This window comes from Scophthalmus maximus, chromosome 7, assembly GCF_022379125.1.
Source record: "Scophthalmus maximus strain ysfricsl-2021 chromosome 7, ASM2237912v1, whole genome shotgun sequence".
Taxonomy (NCBI): Eukaryota; Metazoa; Chordata; class Actinopteri; order Pleuronectiformes; family Scophthalmidae; genus Scophthalmus; species Scophthalmus maximus.
Genome location: NC_061521.1, coordinates 19,002,086 through 19,019,905, shown reverse-complemented (window position 1 = coordinate 19,019,905; position 17,820 = coordinate 19,002,086). Strand labels below are relative to the sequence as shown.

At 43.3% G+C, this 17,820-nt stretch overlaps 1 protein-coding gene across 4 annotated transcripts in view; it reads right to left on the bottom strand.

Moving 5' to 3' along the window:
- Positions 1–2,861: 2,861 nt before the first annotated feature.
- trim44 (tripartite motif containing 44) overlaps positions 2,862–17,820 on the bottom strand; it is a 38,112-nt gene continuing 23,153 nt past the window's right edge. For all 4 annotated transcript variants that reach the window (XM_035641411.2, XM_035641413.2, XM_035641410.2 and 1 more), the window contains one exon: positions 2,862–4,352. In XM_035641411.2, the coding sequence (XP_035497304.1) occupies positions 4,268–4,352 (85 nt within the window). In that variant the 3' untranslated portion in view covers positions 2,862–4,267. The remainder of the gene's footprint in view (positions 4,353–17,820) is intronic.

The following is a 17,820-nucleotide window of genomic DNA, read 5'->3' as shown; positions in this document are numbered from 1 at the left end:
AGTCCTTTGCGATAGCGTGAGTAGGATGCTCAGACAGGGAAAGATTGCGCAGAGGTTAGAGCCCGAGGACCTCAGATGTCTCTGCTGACTCCGGGATCTAAGAGTGATGGAGGCTGTCGAGAGCAGAGATGGATTCCCCGGGCCGTCTCGTCTCCACCCAGTCATTGTTCATGAGCTGGGGGCTGCCAGACAGCTGTCTGTACCTGCCTCGTCTGACGGATGCCTGCTGTCAGTCAGTCAGGGCTGGTCCACAATATGCATCGGTTTCTCATCAGATTTTTGTTAAAAAATTTATATTTTTTAAATTCTTTATCTTTAGCCATTTGTTGAACACGTTAAATGAAATGCGCAAGTTGTTAGTGCAGGTTGCGGCTAAATCCAATGTAGAGAACACATCCTTGAAGAAGAGGCAGTTATTTTGTTGAATCGTTTCCGCTGCGCTCACCTGTTTTCTTTATTGATACATTTTTTCTCCACACCTCAGGTGGCGTTTTGAAGTTACAGTTGTTTCTTTGCCCATATTCTAATTTACACCCACACTCCACCTCCCATTTTTGTATCCATAATGCATTGCAAACACACCGGAAAAGGCACAGAACCAGACAGCTGACGATAAAAAATGATTAAATTCAAAAGTGACACTATCTTACAGTGTTCATAACGCTATGTGTGATGTTAGGTGGTGTAAAAGCCATCTCTGGTTTCAGATCAGTGAGTGGTTGTACCCAGAGCAAACAGTGGAAAATATGAAATCCGAGCTCCTATATTTCTGTGTGTGTGCGTGCGAGGAGGCTTAGGGGGATAAGATGAATAAGAAAGTATATTTACTGCGAGACAAGCAATACATTGTTTTGAATGGTACGAGAACGTGCAATCGCAACGGAGTTGTGGGTCTCGGCAAATAAAATATCATTTCACACGCGCTAATGCACATCCTCACAAATAAGCAAACACATAGACATACACATACACATGCAGCGATGCCCTCCACACACCAACCAACAAAAACACACAGGGAAATGTGTGGTTTTCTATTAGACACAATTTCTATTTCTCTTCCCGCTCTTGCGTGCTCATAAACACAGTCATTAAGGCATCTCACAGTGGGCGGATGTGTGGTGGAGCCGTTCCATTGCTGTGATACCAGAGCCTGCGACTGTCTTTTAAATGATGGCAGAGAGGAATAGGCTCGATTAAAGGCGGCAATCAAAGCTCCATCAGCACTAGCAAGCATGTCACGTAGCTAATTCAATCTCACAACCCGTGAAGCAATTAATTCATGTCAATATAACTGCACAAATAGTCTCTTTTTGCCCATCAGCGAGGAGGAGGTCTTACAGCTGCGCTCGTGTTGTGATTTGTGCATCCTTGTGGCTCGGTGAAGTGAACCTGGAAGAGCAGGTGTAATTGGGTGTGGAGGAAAAGAAAAAAAAAAGGGAAACCTTGTGGTCTCCCAGGCTAAATGAGATCAGACAATCTTCTCCTCTCCATTTCCTCCGTAGACAACAGGCACACTGCCCCGAGCCTCGGGTTTGTTACTATTTCCTTGATCAGATTGGCCTCCACCACAGATGACGGGTTAATGATTGTTCGCTGAAATCAGCCTCTCCCTCTCAGGCCAGGCGCTTGTATCTGTTGCTGTGCCTCTTCCCATCTAACTTAAAGCAACGGTGTGTAATATTTAGAAGAACTTATTCACAGAAATTGAATATATTGTCGATAACTGTGTGTTCATATACGTATAATCACCTGCAACAAAGAAACAATGTTTTTTCGTCAACTTTGAATGAGTTAAATATAGTTACATGAGGTGGACTCGACCTCCGTGTGAGTCCCCATGTTTGCTGCGTCGTGTTGAATACGGTTGTTGCCCAAAACGGTCCAGAATAGATCACATTCTCGTTGAATTTTCAGCGCTGCCGGAAACTGGAAATGGAATCAGCGGTGCGCCACCATAAAGTGTCCCCTGTCGGCTTCTCAGTTGGTTGCGGTTTGCAACTTTACCACCAGATGCTGCCAGAAAATTACACACTGGTGCTTTAAATCACTTTTGCCAAACTAAAACGCACACAAGCGACAAAATAAAATCTCTGAGTGGTTTGGGATGCTAACGTGCTTGATCCCTTGATCAGCCAGCAGTGACTTCGTAATGCTGAGGATCAATGGATCCTGCGGTAAACCATTAAGCCCCATAATTTCTGTAAAGGAAAACTCACAAGAGAATGCAAACCCACATGTGTTAGCGCTCGGATAGCAATGACCAACAGGCTAAATTAGTTTCTCTGAGTCAATATCTCAATGTGCAGAGACTGGACATGTTGAGAAATGCTTCTCGGCTGGAAAAAGCAGCTCTAGCAGGTGGGGAGCAGGTGTGAAGCCATTAAGTGCCACAAAGTGTGATTCTGACAAAGCAAGAGCAGTGGAGTGAGAAAGAAAAATGGGAGGCAGAGGTGAGACAAAGCTTTCTGATTGTGGCTACGAGATGAAAAGTGGGTTCTGGCTGGTCTAGGTCTGCAGGCATGAAACCAGTGTGCATTTGAATGCATCTTTGGAGAAGCAGAGACCATGGAGAGCTCTCCTGCCCCTCTTTGCTCCCAAACCACCTATTCCCAGTCCTATCGGGATGGGTTGCAGCTTTGAATTTCGATGAAAGAATAAAATGAGAAAGAGACAGAATTTCTCCCATTTCTGATTTCCGCTTTCACACTGCCTCTCCTCCTGTCTCCATCCATCATCACGTCTTTTAAGGTTAAGGGTTGTCTGACAATAGTGTCTAGGATAAATAAATAATGCAGGGGTGGTTCTTAAAGTGGATATATATATATATATATATATATGAATGTCAGCTGCAGCAGTCAATCTAAGAAACAGACTCTTTATTTATAGATTCAAGACAAAAAAGACAAATGAAAAGTGGAGAGATAAAAATCTGACTCCTGTCTATTGTTACACTAGAATAAAGAAAGAGCTGTTGGAGTTATTTCAATAGGCTGTTGATTCACCATCATTCCCCTTGGGTCGGCATGCAACTCAGGGGAGACGTCTCTGTGCAGTGCTACAGTAGTGAAGTCGTGTTGTTAAACATGTCCCGCATTTGTAATTTTTCCAACCCAGTTTAGAAGCAACGACGCCCATTTCTGTTTCTGACGACCGGCCCCAACGACCGACCGATGACCTTAATCAATACCGAAGTGGGCATGGCTTCATCTCAATGAAATTTTGAATCGAAGACAACAGAATCAATCACATTAAAGCAAACTGCTGATACAGACAGACCTGCGGTGGTACATCATGATGGAAAACTATTGCTGAGCGGGTCAAGGTAGAAAGTGCATTTACTTTATATATGCTAGTCTGAACGACAATCTGTCATACGCTGCAGATTGGCCGGGAGTAATGGTCCTTTACATTACAGTACACAGGAAGCTGATGCTGTGAGAGGACTACTTTGCACAGTCAAATTGCATTTCGATTTTCACCTAACAGAGACTCAGCAACATTTACCAATCAGAGGGTGTCAAAATGCCTCCCCCACTCCTGCCACTTCGGATAATAGATCTGACAAGAAGAAAAATAAGAAATCTACAAGCATAAAGAATCAGGAGGTTAGGGCAGGAGGGTGATGGCACCAGAGACGACATTATAAAACAGAAACAAGAGACACTTGCATTTCTTTTTTCTTTTTTTTTTACAATCAAAATAAGTAATCTAACACCTATAATTTATTTTTAATATATTCTCTTGACGATTTAAGGCGTTGCGTCAAATGTTCCCTTTCTGTGTCCACAAGTGTTTGTCGAAACAACCGAACCAAAATGATTCTCTGAATAAATGAAGAGCGAAGCGCAGAGTGTCACAGAATTTTCCCACTCCTGACATCTGTTGGGTTTAACAGATGCTCCGCTCGGCTGCCTACCCAGGCTTCCTCTCCGAGTCGGCCAGGCTCACCAGCATGAGCTGGCTGTGGAAACTGAGCCTGACTGTAATTGATTGCACAGAACTCTTGTGCTTCAATTAAAGAAAGTTAGCAGCTACTGGGGGGATTATAAAAAGGTTTGAGAGCAGAAAGGAACGTGGCCATCCGTATTTGTCACAGCAGCCTCCTTCAAGGTCAGCTCTCTGCCAGCGGGCAGCGGGGAGGGGCGGGGCGGTACAAAGGAGACGGCTGACAGAGCGAGGTCCAGGCTGACAGCCAAGCTGTGCTGACGGCCGGTCGGAGCAGACAGTGAAGGACAGGTGGACGCAGCGCGAGCGGGATGTGCTGCTATCAGGGGGCGTGGTCCATGGACGGTCCAGAATCATCATCTTCAAAGTCCCGTGGGTCGATGGGGGCTGCCCTCGGCTCTGGTAACCTGGAAGAGAGAGAAAAAAAAAAATAAACATACTGTACAGTAGATATATTTGATTTGGTTCTCCAACTCTCTTCTCTTTGCAGAACACCGGCATGCAGCCACACAAACAGCTCCGGCACCATGAGCACATAACATGGGAATATAATAAACCTTTGTGAAATGTAATCAGTTTCAATCAGGCTGCGCCTTAAGTAGAAATCATCCATTCTGTCCGTTTTATATTAGCAGTTCTGCGGTGACAGAGACAAAGTGATAGCCCAACTGTGGGGACCTGTAGCAATCCGAGCCGAGCTGATAGATTCATTTTCACTGGCGACAGTCTACACTAATCATATGCTCTAATTGGACAATGTCACGAGGGTGATGGAGCAGCGGTCCCACCTCAGAAGTGACTCTCTCCTGTAACTTGTCTATTTTTTACCCTCCATCATCTTTCTTGTTACGACCCCCCCCGCCCCAGATCTACCACATCCATTTTCAAAAGAATAAATCAGCATGTTTTTTTTGTAAACATACTTTGGATGCTTTTTAATTTAATAAGTTTCAATGCACTTAGGGGGTACGTGCCATGATTTAATTTCCACAATCAAAAATCTCTTTTGAAACAAACACTTCTTATGAGTTCCATATAGCATTCATAATTTGAATGTACTGTCGTCTACTGTACCAGAACAATAATTAATCCAGATATATTGCTGGTGTCATGCAATGAAGTAGAAGGAAAGTCTGTCTCTGAGTTTTTCTTTGGTTTAAAACTTGCAATACATACAAACACACAGGAAGTGAATGGAGAGCTTGAAATGAAATGAGATCAGGTAGAGTTAGCAATGGTGCGAAAAAGGCAGTTCAATGCGCAAGTTCTCAGAACAAGGTATAAAAAAAACAAATTGGTTTAATTTGCTGAAATCGAAACTGCACTAATGAGACCCTACAGCTACTCATGGGGCTCTGTCTGGCTGTGATAAATGCTTACATATCTTCGCAGGTTACACAAAGAACAGCTGATGCTGATGGCGATGATTAGTTTCACAGTTATTTTGGACAAATCAAAATTTTGACCCGATAGTGAAGCCAGATGTAAAGGTAAATGTGCTCTGAAGTTATTAAAATTCATCCCGAGGAGAACACGGATGGGACGCAATTACCAAGTTCCACAGCAAATCCATTCAATGGTTGTCTATGCATTTCACCCACAACCCCCCCCCCCCCCCCCCCAAATGTGAGCCTCATGTATGTGACTCACGGGAATCACCAGATGTATTGGGATACATCCTCTGGGGACCCTGAATTTTCTCTCATCCATCAGCCATTTTGTTTGAGGCAGTTAGTCATCCATTTCAAATAAGACTAAGAGTGAAATGTAATGTTACACATTTAGTGTTTGCAAAGTAAAATGGAACGGTTGAGTGTGGTTAACCGCGGGTTAGGGTCACCAGAGATGCAAGAAAATGCATTCTATTATTCATGGGTTCAATGTTTTTTGGGGGCTTTTAATGTTGTTTAACTTTGCTCACCTGCTGGTGTTGTGTGTGATATTCTGTCAGTGTGTGTATTTCTCCCATCTCCCTGTCAAGGACACATTTCCATCCATTACTGCCTCTCTGATGCTTCCCACTAGAGCACACGCTTCAATTCTGTTCCGCCTCCATTGCCTCAGTTTTTCTGCGACATGCAGCACAATCTCCGATCTCCTAAATCTCCCCAAAATCCTATATGTTGGTTAATGGGCGACGATATTTCTCGCTGAGCACCACTCCCAGAGTTTTTTTCCGTCTGACACACTTCTGTTGGCAGAAACAAAAGGGCTGCTTCGACTCCCTTCCTCCTGCACCTCCTCGAGGAGCACAGCGTCACAACACGAACTTGCCACACGGCATCTCATGAAAGGGCAATCACAAATATGTGTGCATGCGAGGATGCATGCTACAACACGTGTACACCCATGAGAAGAATCTTTGTCGCCTTTCAGACTTTAACAGTGCAACTCAGAAAAATGCTTAGAGGTCAGGCTATAAACACTTTTAGGTTTTTAACAAAGTATAGCAACAACAGAAACATACATATACACACACAACCTGGCACCAGTTGCCATCTCACTGATGAAAAATTATAATGTTAGAAACACACACACACATATATATAAATACCAGGTTAGTTACTGTATGGTTATGCCATTTCCCTTAAGCAAACATCTGAGACATTAATTATTCAAGTGCTCCCATTCAAAATCTTGGCAAAAGTTCCCACCTGCACTTTTCATCCACCACATACATTTGACTCGGTATTCAAATTGTCTACAGCGTCACACAGACTCCGTTCACGTCTTTGTTGTCGGCACGACACGGCACGGCACGGCACGGCACGGCACGCACGCGCGCACACACACACGTCTGCATTGAGCCATAAGCCCTGCGCTATCGCACGGCTCTATCCTTTTCCGAGACAGGGTTTGGGGTAAAAACTTATTTGTGTAAGGCAATTTCATCTTGCATCTCCAGTCAACCAAAACAGTCACCCAGGTCTTTGTAAAAAAAAAAAAAAAAGGAAAAGAAACAAATATATTCATATGGCACAAAGCAAGGTCTCTACTACAAATTGAACTATTTATATTCAGATCGTCCCTGCTAAGCCTTAGGACACATGTATTAACTTATTTATTCCACCCACAGGGAAAATATGCCATTACTTGAAAGAGAGAGAGAGAATGGCAGTGAATAGAGGGGGTGGAAGATAGAAAAGACAGAGCGGAGCTTCAACATGCGACTAAATGTCAGTGGGTGGGTGATAAATTTTCCTACCAGTTAAAGGCCTCGCTTTGGTCTCTTTTTCTGACTGTTCATCTCCCCTGGCTTAAGTAAAAGATCACCTTTCTGTGTGTGCATGTGTGTGTGCGTGTGTGTGTGTCCCCGAACCACGACTGGGTTTCTTTCCGTCCATGACTTATTCATCAGCTTTTAATGCAGTCGATGCATTATTGATCATCGCCTCCTCCCCTTGGTGTGACCATGGTCTGCGGACAGGGGCGAGCTCAGGACTGAGAGGCGAGCTGCAGAGATCGCTGTCTGGGGTTCGGTGAAACATACTGGCAGTGCTCACTGGGGACGGCTAGACAACACTGTGTGGGAATTTGGAAGAGTGTGTGTGTGTGTAGGGTTGTGTTTCTGTTTCTGTTTGTGTGTGTGTGAGAGAGAGAGAGAGAGAGAGAGAGAGAGAGAGAGAGAGAGAGAGAGAGAGAGAGAGAGAGGGAGAAAGAAGGAGAGATAAGAGAGTAGAACAAAGCGAATCTTATCAATGTCACTTTGCTCAGTGAGACAAGAGAAGTTTCTCCAATAACCCTAAAATTAACCCATCGCTCATGGAGGGTAAAACCTCTGGCTCCCCGCGAGGAGAATCAGAGGGAGGGAGGGATTGTGCATGATGCTGCCTTGACTTTGGCTTTTGTCTCTCTCTTGCTATTCCTGTTTTTGGCCTCAACCCCGCCGAGCTCTATGGGACACGGAGGCGGGAGGCGTCCACGCCCTGATTGAGTTTGAATTCCCTGCTCTTGGCAGAGAAGCGGCAGGACTCCTAAGTCATCATCTGGAAACACTCCCGTCGCGCTGTGGCAGCCCTGCAAGCTTGATCCAGCCTCATTGCCACAAGAATAATCGTTCAGCAGTGTCTTATATGCTGAATTGTTTTTTACGGCGTATGTGTGTGTGTCAATAGATGGAGAGAGGGAAAAGGAAGGAGCCGAAGAGCAAACTGGGGGCTGGTGATAGCGGAGTGAGGTTCTTCCTGATTAAGCAAACATTTAAAGGTTAAATGAGAGTGAGGCTGTGTACACAACACTGGCGGTATGAAAATAACTTTTGCAATTTGCATTTTCCAGTGATGCCATATAAGTGTACTCCATCACATAAGATGACAGGGCCCATTTCTCAAGCCCTGGGGGCCTTTGAGGTTTGGTCTAATGAGAGAGGATCCTTAATGGTTATTGATAGACCCTCGCTCTTACCCTCAATCTCTGGTGAAGCAGTGCACTATGCCACCACTTAATGGAGTAAAACTTGTCGCTGATGCAGGATGATTTAACACTGCAAACAGCTCTGCGACTAGAGATGACTGTGATGTGGAAAAATAGATGATATGAAGGAGTGAAAGAGGGGGAGAAAGTGGTGCATACCCTTAATGATGTGAGGAATGGAGAGGGGTTGAAAAAAAACAGGTATCGATTTGTAGAAAGCAATCTAATCTTGAAAAAAAAAAAAGAGAAGTCATACTGTAGGTTATTATTAATGCTCTGCAGAATCTAATTGGCCTATGTCCTGGAAAGGTTTACATCTTTCTCTTTCTGTCTCAACGTCCCTTCTTCTCTCTATGGATTTATGGTCCTTCTTTTCATCTGGGAGACCTGTCTAGGGATGTGTAATTTAGAAATGGCTCCTGCACACACACCTTTCATTTAGAGCAACCCCTCTGATCTTCCCAACACGTTGTACCGTGTTGATCCAGCCTGCTTTTTTTTTTCCACAGACGGATGTGTCCTAACAAGGAGAAATGTGAAGGAAAAACCATGGAGGACAAAGGACGGAGCGAGTCAAAGAGGTGGAGGATGGCATACGAAAGGGAAAAGACACTTTATGAGAGTTTCAGAGAGAACTGACACCATCTTCATTGGGAATTGTTGCTGAGGTTAGGGCACGAGAGAGAACTGATGTGAGACAGCCACAACTAATATATTTTTCAGGAGTTCCTATTCAAATTCCACAGTCATGGGGCAGCCGGATATCTGAACGGTTAGGGCACATATGCCTTGAGCAGCAGGTCCCCGGTTCAACTCTAGACCAGCTGGACCATTTACTACGTGTCATTCCCCGACTTTCTTTCCCTGCATTTACTGTCCTTCTTCACTGCCCCGGTCCAATAATGGGCATTAAAATACTCCAAAAGTGCATAAGAACTTTAAAATACATTTACACCTCAATTACAAAGTTCTAATTTTGAATATAGTGTGGGCATGTGCAAGAACAACTTATTTAACAGGAATGATGATATTTTCTTAACCTTTTATTAAATCTGTTTATTTTAAGGGAGATAAAGCATTTTAGAGTTGATTATACTTACATAAAAACAAATAGTATACTAGGTAATACTTATGTACAGTGATTGAAGCATGTCTAAAACATGCAATTGCACACCACACATTTATCTGGATCCAATCCAAAATTTAATTGGGTTCTTCCTTGGCCATGGCCCATCCCTCCACAAAATTTCGCAGAAATCGCTTCAATAGTTTTTGAGTAATACTGCAGACAGACAGAGAGACAGGCAGAGAGGCAGACAGACAGACAGACAGACAGACAGACAGACAGGCAGACAGGCAGACAGATAGACAGACAGGCAGACAGGCCATTAAAACATAACCTCCTTGGCAGAGGTAATAATAATGATAAACTTTAGCAACTGACATCAGTTTTATTCCTCCAGGCACAACATTTTAAACAGCAGCTCACGCCGTCCTTCCTGTCCTTGATAGATGCTCAGTGTGTTTCCCTTGACGAGTTTGAAAATCATTTAAATCTGAAAGTTTCGAGACAGGTCTTTGAGTGGGGAGAATATGCAGTAGGTTTTGACGCACACCCAGGATTTCTGGGGTGTAGCCCAGGGGTTTGTACTAGGTTGTCTTTTTTTTTGTAATCTATCGTTAGGCGACCTTGTTCAGAAATGAACTCAGTTAAATTAGATAATGCACCTAATGTGTTATTCTGAGCACAATGTATACAGTCAATGTTGTCAGTTTATCTCTTCAGAAGCATAAAAATTGTATTTGAGAATATGGCTTTTATTATCATTAAGCATTGCTCCTCATCTTATTTTGTAACTGCAGATTGCATAAATCTTGGGCAAAGTTAACACTGTGGACCAGTATGATGCGGATTGTCACTTATTTCCGCTCTTTATGTAATATAACACAGATTAGAGACGCCCACTAAACAACAACATTAAAAGCGTCCGTACTGTCATCTTGTCACATTTCACTTTGTTCTCTCTGCAGGCAAAATGAACTTAGAATCACTTCAGCTCATTCAAAATTCAGCTGCTCAGGCTTTCATTGCCAAAAAAAATATAAGGAAGAGGACTTTGTCGTGACTCTACTGACGCTTCACAGGTTACCTTTTTTTTTAGAACGGGACTATTTTAAAATCCAAGCGATTACCTTCAAAGCGTGACTGGGTTGGCCCCTTGTGATCATCAGACGTAGCCCGTCTGTTATTTTAAAAAGTAAAGGTAACCATGATCTGCACTCAAGGCTTTTCAGACTTCAAAATAAAGAACCCGAGGAGACAAGACTATGGAGAGGTCAGTGAAATCTTTTGTCACTTCTCTAACACCTTTTCATGCTTGATTATCATGTAAATTGTTACAGTTCTTATTCTTTGAAAATTCCCATTATTTCTTTTAACCTGTGGGCAATTTCATTTCATCCAGAACCTGTTTTATTTCTATTAAAATACATCTCATGTATTAAACACCATGTTCTTCGTGACACTGAGTTTCTGCCCTGCCCTGGAAGGAAGAGAAATCCTCGGCGAGCGTGACAGCAGTTTTTTTTTTAAAGGAGCGAGGACTCTATTAAGATTCTGTGGTGAGAGGCTGCTATGTGGGCACAGGTGTTACCAGCTGTGCAGGTGTTGGTCGGTTTCACAACTGTCTCTCTTAGGACGCACGTTTGAATAACTGATGCTATTCGATTTGATTAACTGACAGTTACGAAATGTGACATAAGCAGGTCACATGTGGACATTGGATGGAGGACACTCCCCTCAAAACACAACTGATGTTGTATTTGTTTGCTGTAGAAAATGCTCTGCTTTGCCCAGATTTATATTAAACAACTTGATAGCCTAAGGTTAACATACAAAAAAAATAAAAATAGATGGCTTTCCAGAATTTTATCTCCTTAAGCAAAAACTGTAGCCATGTCTAACTTCCCCTAATGCAGTCATACACACATGCACAGTTCGCACACACTGTAATTCCTGATACTAATGATACGCCTCGAGACAAAGAAAACAACCACAACACTCTTCATCCTCCGTGAGATGGAAGAAAAATCTACACGGGTTTCAAAACTCCCTGGGCATGTTAATGATGAATCCGTAAAAATCTCTTTATAGACCACATCTGTGCAGCGACTCCCGTTGAGCCACAGATGCAGAATCATTGGGTCTGTTTACATAGCTAGTGATTTATTGGGCTGCGGACGATATTCTCCCAAAGAAAAATAACACACTGTACACACTGAAAATAAATGCTGCTACAATTTAATATCCAAACTCAGCCTGATCAAGGCAAGATAAGTCTTCTCTTGCATCAGTTCTGAAGAAAACACAAGACTTCTTCCGATGTAATTTCATTCTAGGATGAAAATCTCTCAAATCCAAACAAATGTATGATCTAAACCCGGATTACAAGAAATGTATTATTGACTGTAGAGCCGGAAAATGAGTGGAAGATGAGTCTGATCACAGAGAGAGCTTCCCATCCTACTCTGTGACACACACTCTGAGCTGACTGCTACAAACAGTGACAGTCTGCTTCTTTCAGAGTCACTGGTCTATTCATACTGTTCACTGGGACTGGGACAATGCAGCACCCTGTGGTGTTTCCATGCTGTTCCAAAGACTCAATCAGTTCGTGGAGGAAGCAAAGAGACAAGGCACAACAACAGGGCAATGCATCATGGTACAGGGGACAGGGAGCCAGGGGCTGTTTAATATGACCCTTTGTGAGCAGCGCGGCTTATTCATCAGAGCAAAACGGGAGCGGCTAGGATAAATCCATCTAATCATCCACCAGATGTATCGCCTCAAGTAGCCCCCATTCAAACTCATGTTCATGCATGCCATTATTTCAAAAATGTACACGAGGAAGTGCGGTGCGTACCCACGATGGCGTGCAGTCAAAATCACTACACGATGCCAGAAATATGCTGGGGATGCCTTCTCCTGCATGCACAGTGAGGCGGAAAAGGTCAGCGATGCGGAAAGAAATTGTGCGCCGACGCTCCTCCAATCAGAACAATCACTCAGGTTCGTCGGTGCTGCGGCAGCTGCGAGCGGTTGGATGAACTCATTTCCCGACACAGGTACCTGCTGTTAATCATACACAGGAATTAATGCAGAGCAATTCAGATAAGAGCATTAGAGCACTATAAAGTCTCAGTCTTACATCGGCTCATTTAGTGATTTTCCAATTTCCGTGGCCATGGAGGGCAATTGAGGAATTAATTGAGTAGAACTGCCCATGCATGCTGTCCACAAAAAATAAAACTGCTCGTCATTGTAAACGTCAAATCCAAACTGACCTCAACATGAAGATAAGCATCCCTGTGTTGTCACTTGCTTTGGGTTTATGACTGTGTGTGGACCACCATGTGGACAAAGTACACCGTAATACTCCCTTTAAAACTTCTTTCTCACTGAGATGCAATCTGACAATCAACGATTACCCTGAACAGCACAGACAAGGGACTGTGCTTTCCAATTTTCCAGAGCTACTACCCTTGGTCACAAATTAAATGGCAATGAATGACGTTACGAAGATCCCTGATAGGAGAGCAAGGGGGAGATAATAAAATTGCCTTAATGGTTCCCCACTGTATAACAAAGAGAGGTGAGATAGTACGGACGTGTTGGATGCAGTCTGCTAATAACAGATCTGATCTTCAGGAGCTTAAACCCGTGTCATTTTCTGCAACTATTTAATTGAAATACATACAAATATGCAGCTATTCACTTTTTAAAAAACACAGTAAAACTCAGATCCATAAAGAAACCCACAGAATGTTTATGCAGCAGGATACATGGCCTCGCTGTGAATGCTATTGTTTGGAGTTTCACTGTCAAAGAGACAAGACCCATAACCCTCGAGTTGGGCTGCTCAAAATTTTACAATCTCAGAGTTGAGTTTACAGAGCGCAACAGAGGTAACAGGCCATCTGTTAATGGCTTAGAATACATTTTTTATTGCCAAAAGAGGCAGCAGGGTTCTACAAAACTGCTAAAAGCTTAACCAATGCTTCAATAACTGAAAATGACCCCATCAATAAAAGCCAACCATTAACAAAGAAATGCAAAATTTTAATTTGCTCAAGCCTGAGCTAAAAATCTTAAAAAAAAAAAAATGAGCAATACTGTGAATTATTTCAAAACATACATTTTGAGTCCAACTCAATCTCCTTTTGAAGAAAATCACCTTTTAATTTCCCTTTGTTCTTATCATTTATCTTATTTTTCAGAAAATTGTAGAGTGTCAGGGAGATTTAACCAGTGTATTCCAAATGCAGATGGGACATTTGACACTAAGCATAAAATTTCTAATGCGTAATTACTGCAGAGCCAGAATTTCGACACTATATTCATCCAAATCACTCAACTTTGGGACGTCATCTTTCCATCGAGGCGAGGTGAGAGGTGGCTTAGCATGTGGACATTAACCCCTGGAGAAATGATCGGTAGACCCCGTATTTTAACTTGCTTGGCCTACACTCAGATTGGCCAACTTGAGGGCAACTATTTGATATTTCCGTAGTAAATACTACTCCTCTGAAGCTCACAAGAGTGAGGAAAGGGGAGACAAACACAGTGGAGAGATAAACTTTTATCTGTCCTTCAGAAAGCATCGGCTCGCAGGTAAAGAATACTGAGCACCTACACTGTCCCTCACTCTCCCTTCTATTTAATTCTCCCTACATTCTTCCTTCCCTACATTCCTGTATTTTTTCAATCTGCTTTTTGTTGACTTTTTCTTCCCATCTTTCCCCTCATTTACCCACGTCTCCTTTCTGTCCCTCGCTGCCCTTTGTGGTCTCCATAGACACCATCGATTCAGGGAGTCTTTCCTAGCCCGATCTGCACAGTCTGTCAGGTGACCACTGAGCTGGCTCTGCCCCATGGCCAGACATCCATTATGAAGACTGACTGGTCACAGCAGCACCCACACACTTGGCAGGCTGGCAAAGCCGCCCCCTGTTGCCTCTTTCAAACAACCCCCTTCACTAACAGCAGAACGCCGGCGCCACGTTAAATCACTGGACTGCCCAGGTGCCCCGACGAGCTGTCTCGGGATCTGGATGGCTCTGGAGACATTTTTAAATTAACAGCCTGTTTACAGCACACTTGGAGCGATGACATGGACTCCTCCTTGGTCTGCACTGTCCTCCATCAGAGATGGAGGACTGTCAGATGCACATATGGCCGTGGGAAAAGGAGGAGCAGAGGAAAAGGGGAGAGAAAAGAGTGTGACAGAGGAAAACTGACAGAGTTGGGGAACAGACTGGCCATTAGGCAAAGCCTTCTGTCACATGAAAACTCCCCCCTCCCTGTCATCCAAGCCCTCAGTGTGAAGGACGCCCAGACAGACAGCACAGAAAACCTGGGCTCCTGACTATCACAACTCTCATCTCAGCTGATAAAAGTCTCACTCGCCTCGTCCATCGCTCACTGCTTTTTTCTCTGCAAAATGTTCGCCACACCGTGGAGTAAAGGACTTTCCTCAGGGTGCAAAATATAAACGTCTTCCTCTTGCAACAAAAAAGGATTAACTTTTATGATTTCTGTACCACAAAGAAAGTGCAAATGCAAATAGTGTTCTGTAACACATATCAAAGTATGAGCCTTTGCAGACAGTGCTGTAAAAACTGAAACTAGTTTGGGCTTCATCTGAGCTGAAATCTGTTTTTGTGTTCTTGCAGAAGCAACATTGTAATGACGTAATTCGCGCTGCGTCCGGTGTGGACGTAGCATAAGATGAAACATTGCAACAAAGTGAAACACAGGCACGGGGCTTGACAGCTCCCCAGTGCTCCCTGACTAATAACGTTTTATGTGTACTAATGCATCCTGTGAAAAAAGCAGCCATAAAAACCTGCCAAGCCTCTATTAGACATTTCATCATCAGGAAACTGGAAGCAATTTCATCATAATTCTTTTTCTTTCTTTTTTTAAAATCAAGAGGCATGCCGTTCATTTGGCAATGGATTTTATCTGTAACCACAGGTAAATTCAACTCAATTCAATTTCTAATTAAAACATGCAAAAATCCGCCTCTAACACAGTTCCACAAAGATCAAAAAGCAGAGATACTTAAAGGTTTACAAAAAACGACCAGTGAGCACACTCATGGTTCAAAAGCCCAACTCAGACCCCCATCAGAAAAAAAAGCAATTAATTTTTCGCTCACATCCCTCCCTTCACAGACCAACGCTGGATTAAGGTGATTTTGTAAAGTGCATGCTAAATCTCCCATTAGAATCCTGGGGTTGTTAAATCCCGACCATCTCCTCATCCCTCTCTAGCCTGCACTATAAATCTACATGGTGACAGGGCTTGTCTTGAAGCCGCTGAATTAAACATGCCGACATTCGCGCACTCCTCCCTTCCCTCACTTGGAGAATAACTGAGCAGAAGGACGAACTCTGGACTGGGAGAGGGAGAGTGACCCTGACAACGGCCCCGCTGAGTCGCCAGGCATGTGCTGCGACGTTGTTGCTATATCCAGCTGTGGAAGGGAGATGTTCTTAACGCTGTGTGTATGTGCTAGAGCTGGTTCTGCGTTGACAGTTCATACCTACGGCAGCAGGCTTGATAGGACACTGATTCATTGCCCCTTGGTTCAGCCTGCCACTATCATCCTCCTACATCTCCACCAAGCTGAAATCAGACCTGCAATTCCACCCAAAGGGTTACACAATATGCGTTTGTGTGTGTGTGTGTGTGTGTGTGTGTGTGTGTGTGTGTGTGTGGTTGGGGAAGCATAGCAGTAGCATCTTCCTGTCTGGTCTGAGAATAGACTATGTTGTTTGTCTTTCCATTAATTATCCTAACCATGCAAGTGTGTGTGCGTGTGACTGTGTGTGTCATGTTTAGTTGCGATTTCCAAATGAATAATGAATGTTGATACACAGTGTGACATTTTTTTTTAGCACTTTCACTTGTGTGTGCAGGAGCATTGCATGCGTGATAGGGTGCAAGGCGAAATCTCTACAGATCCACTATGGCAATCTGCCCTGTGGATATATCACACAGAGAGTGTGTGTGTGTGTTTGTGTGTGTGTGTGTGTGTGTGTGAAAGAGAGAGCGAGTGTAAAAGGACGTGCGAGAGAGAATACTGTATGTGAAGAGTTGCCAGAGAACCTATACTTCCTGTTTGCAAATGGAAATAATTCCAGGACAAGATACAAAGCAACAGAAGATCGCCTTCTTTGGAAATGTCCTCGTCAACCTAGTTTACAGAGGGTAATTTGAGCCTTACTCAAGCCAATTAATGTTTTCTCAACTAAATTCAGAAGCAGCTGCAGATTCCCTACAGCATGCAACATGTCCGTCATCAGACCAATTAGCAACTGGCTGATTGACAGGTGCTAATTTCCTGAGGTGGAGATTTCAGTTGAAAAAACAATTGTGTAGTTAAGCAGTTGAAAAGTACCAAAATCATAGAACACCAGGGACTGTATGGTTTGTTTGAAAGAGAACGTGGTTGTCTGACATGTAAATTTAGTCGCACTGGCGGCGTAGATCTGATCTGTTGCTCAATCCACCATTTTGGCCCATAAAAGTTGGTATCACACCAGCTACTGGATTAATTGTTCTGTACGAACACTCACATTCTCCAGAGGATGAACTCTAATGATTTGGGTGATTTATCGTCACCAGGCGCCAACACGGCAATGACATCTGTAGTTGATGATTCGACAACTATTCATTGAATTGCTATATTTGGTTCTGACGTGAATCCCATGAAGAAGAATCCCTAGAATTGTGAGCCCCAGAATGTTTTCCCTGGGGCTGTCATCAGGTCAAAAATACAGGCCTAACTTTCGTTCCCATCAATCTCAGCTGCACTTTGCTAATTGGCAAATGTTGGCCTGCTAACATGCTTAATTAAAATGGTGGACACGGGAAGCATCAGAATGCAGGCATTGTTTCTCTCCTTAACAGAACTCCCTCATACATGTCCTCTTGATTCTTTTATATCTCTCGTCTCCGCAAATAATTGCATGCATGCATAAATGACAACATCCACACACTAACAACAGAATCTGTTTTTGGAAGGAGAAAGTGAGCCGTAATTAACACATTTGAATTCATCATTTTTTAATACCAACTCTTGCAGCCTTTCTCTCAACAGAACACACAAACTGCAGAGGCTTCTGTGACAATGTGATTATGAGTTGGGACAGCTGGAAAAATATACGTGAGTAATTTAACGAGCAGGTGCAGAGAAAAATTATTTTCCAGGGCAGGTTGGGGAAAAAGGATTGCAGCACATAGAAATGCTGTTCTGCATTCGTAAATAATGGATGTAGATAATGACGACGCAACACAATTTACTTAATTTACTGTCACAGACAGTTAAGGAACGCGAGACCTGAGAAAATGTATTGTTGCTTGTCAGTCTAAGTGACTCAGTGCGATGTTGAACA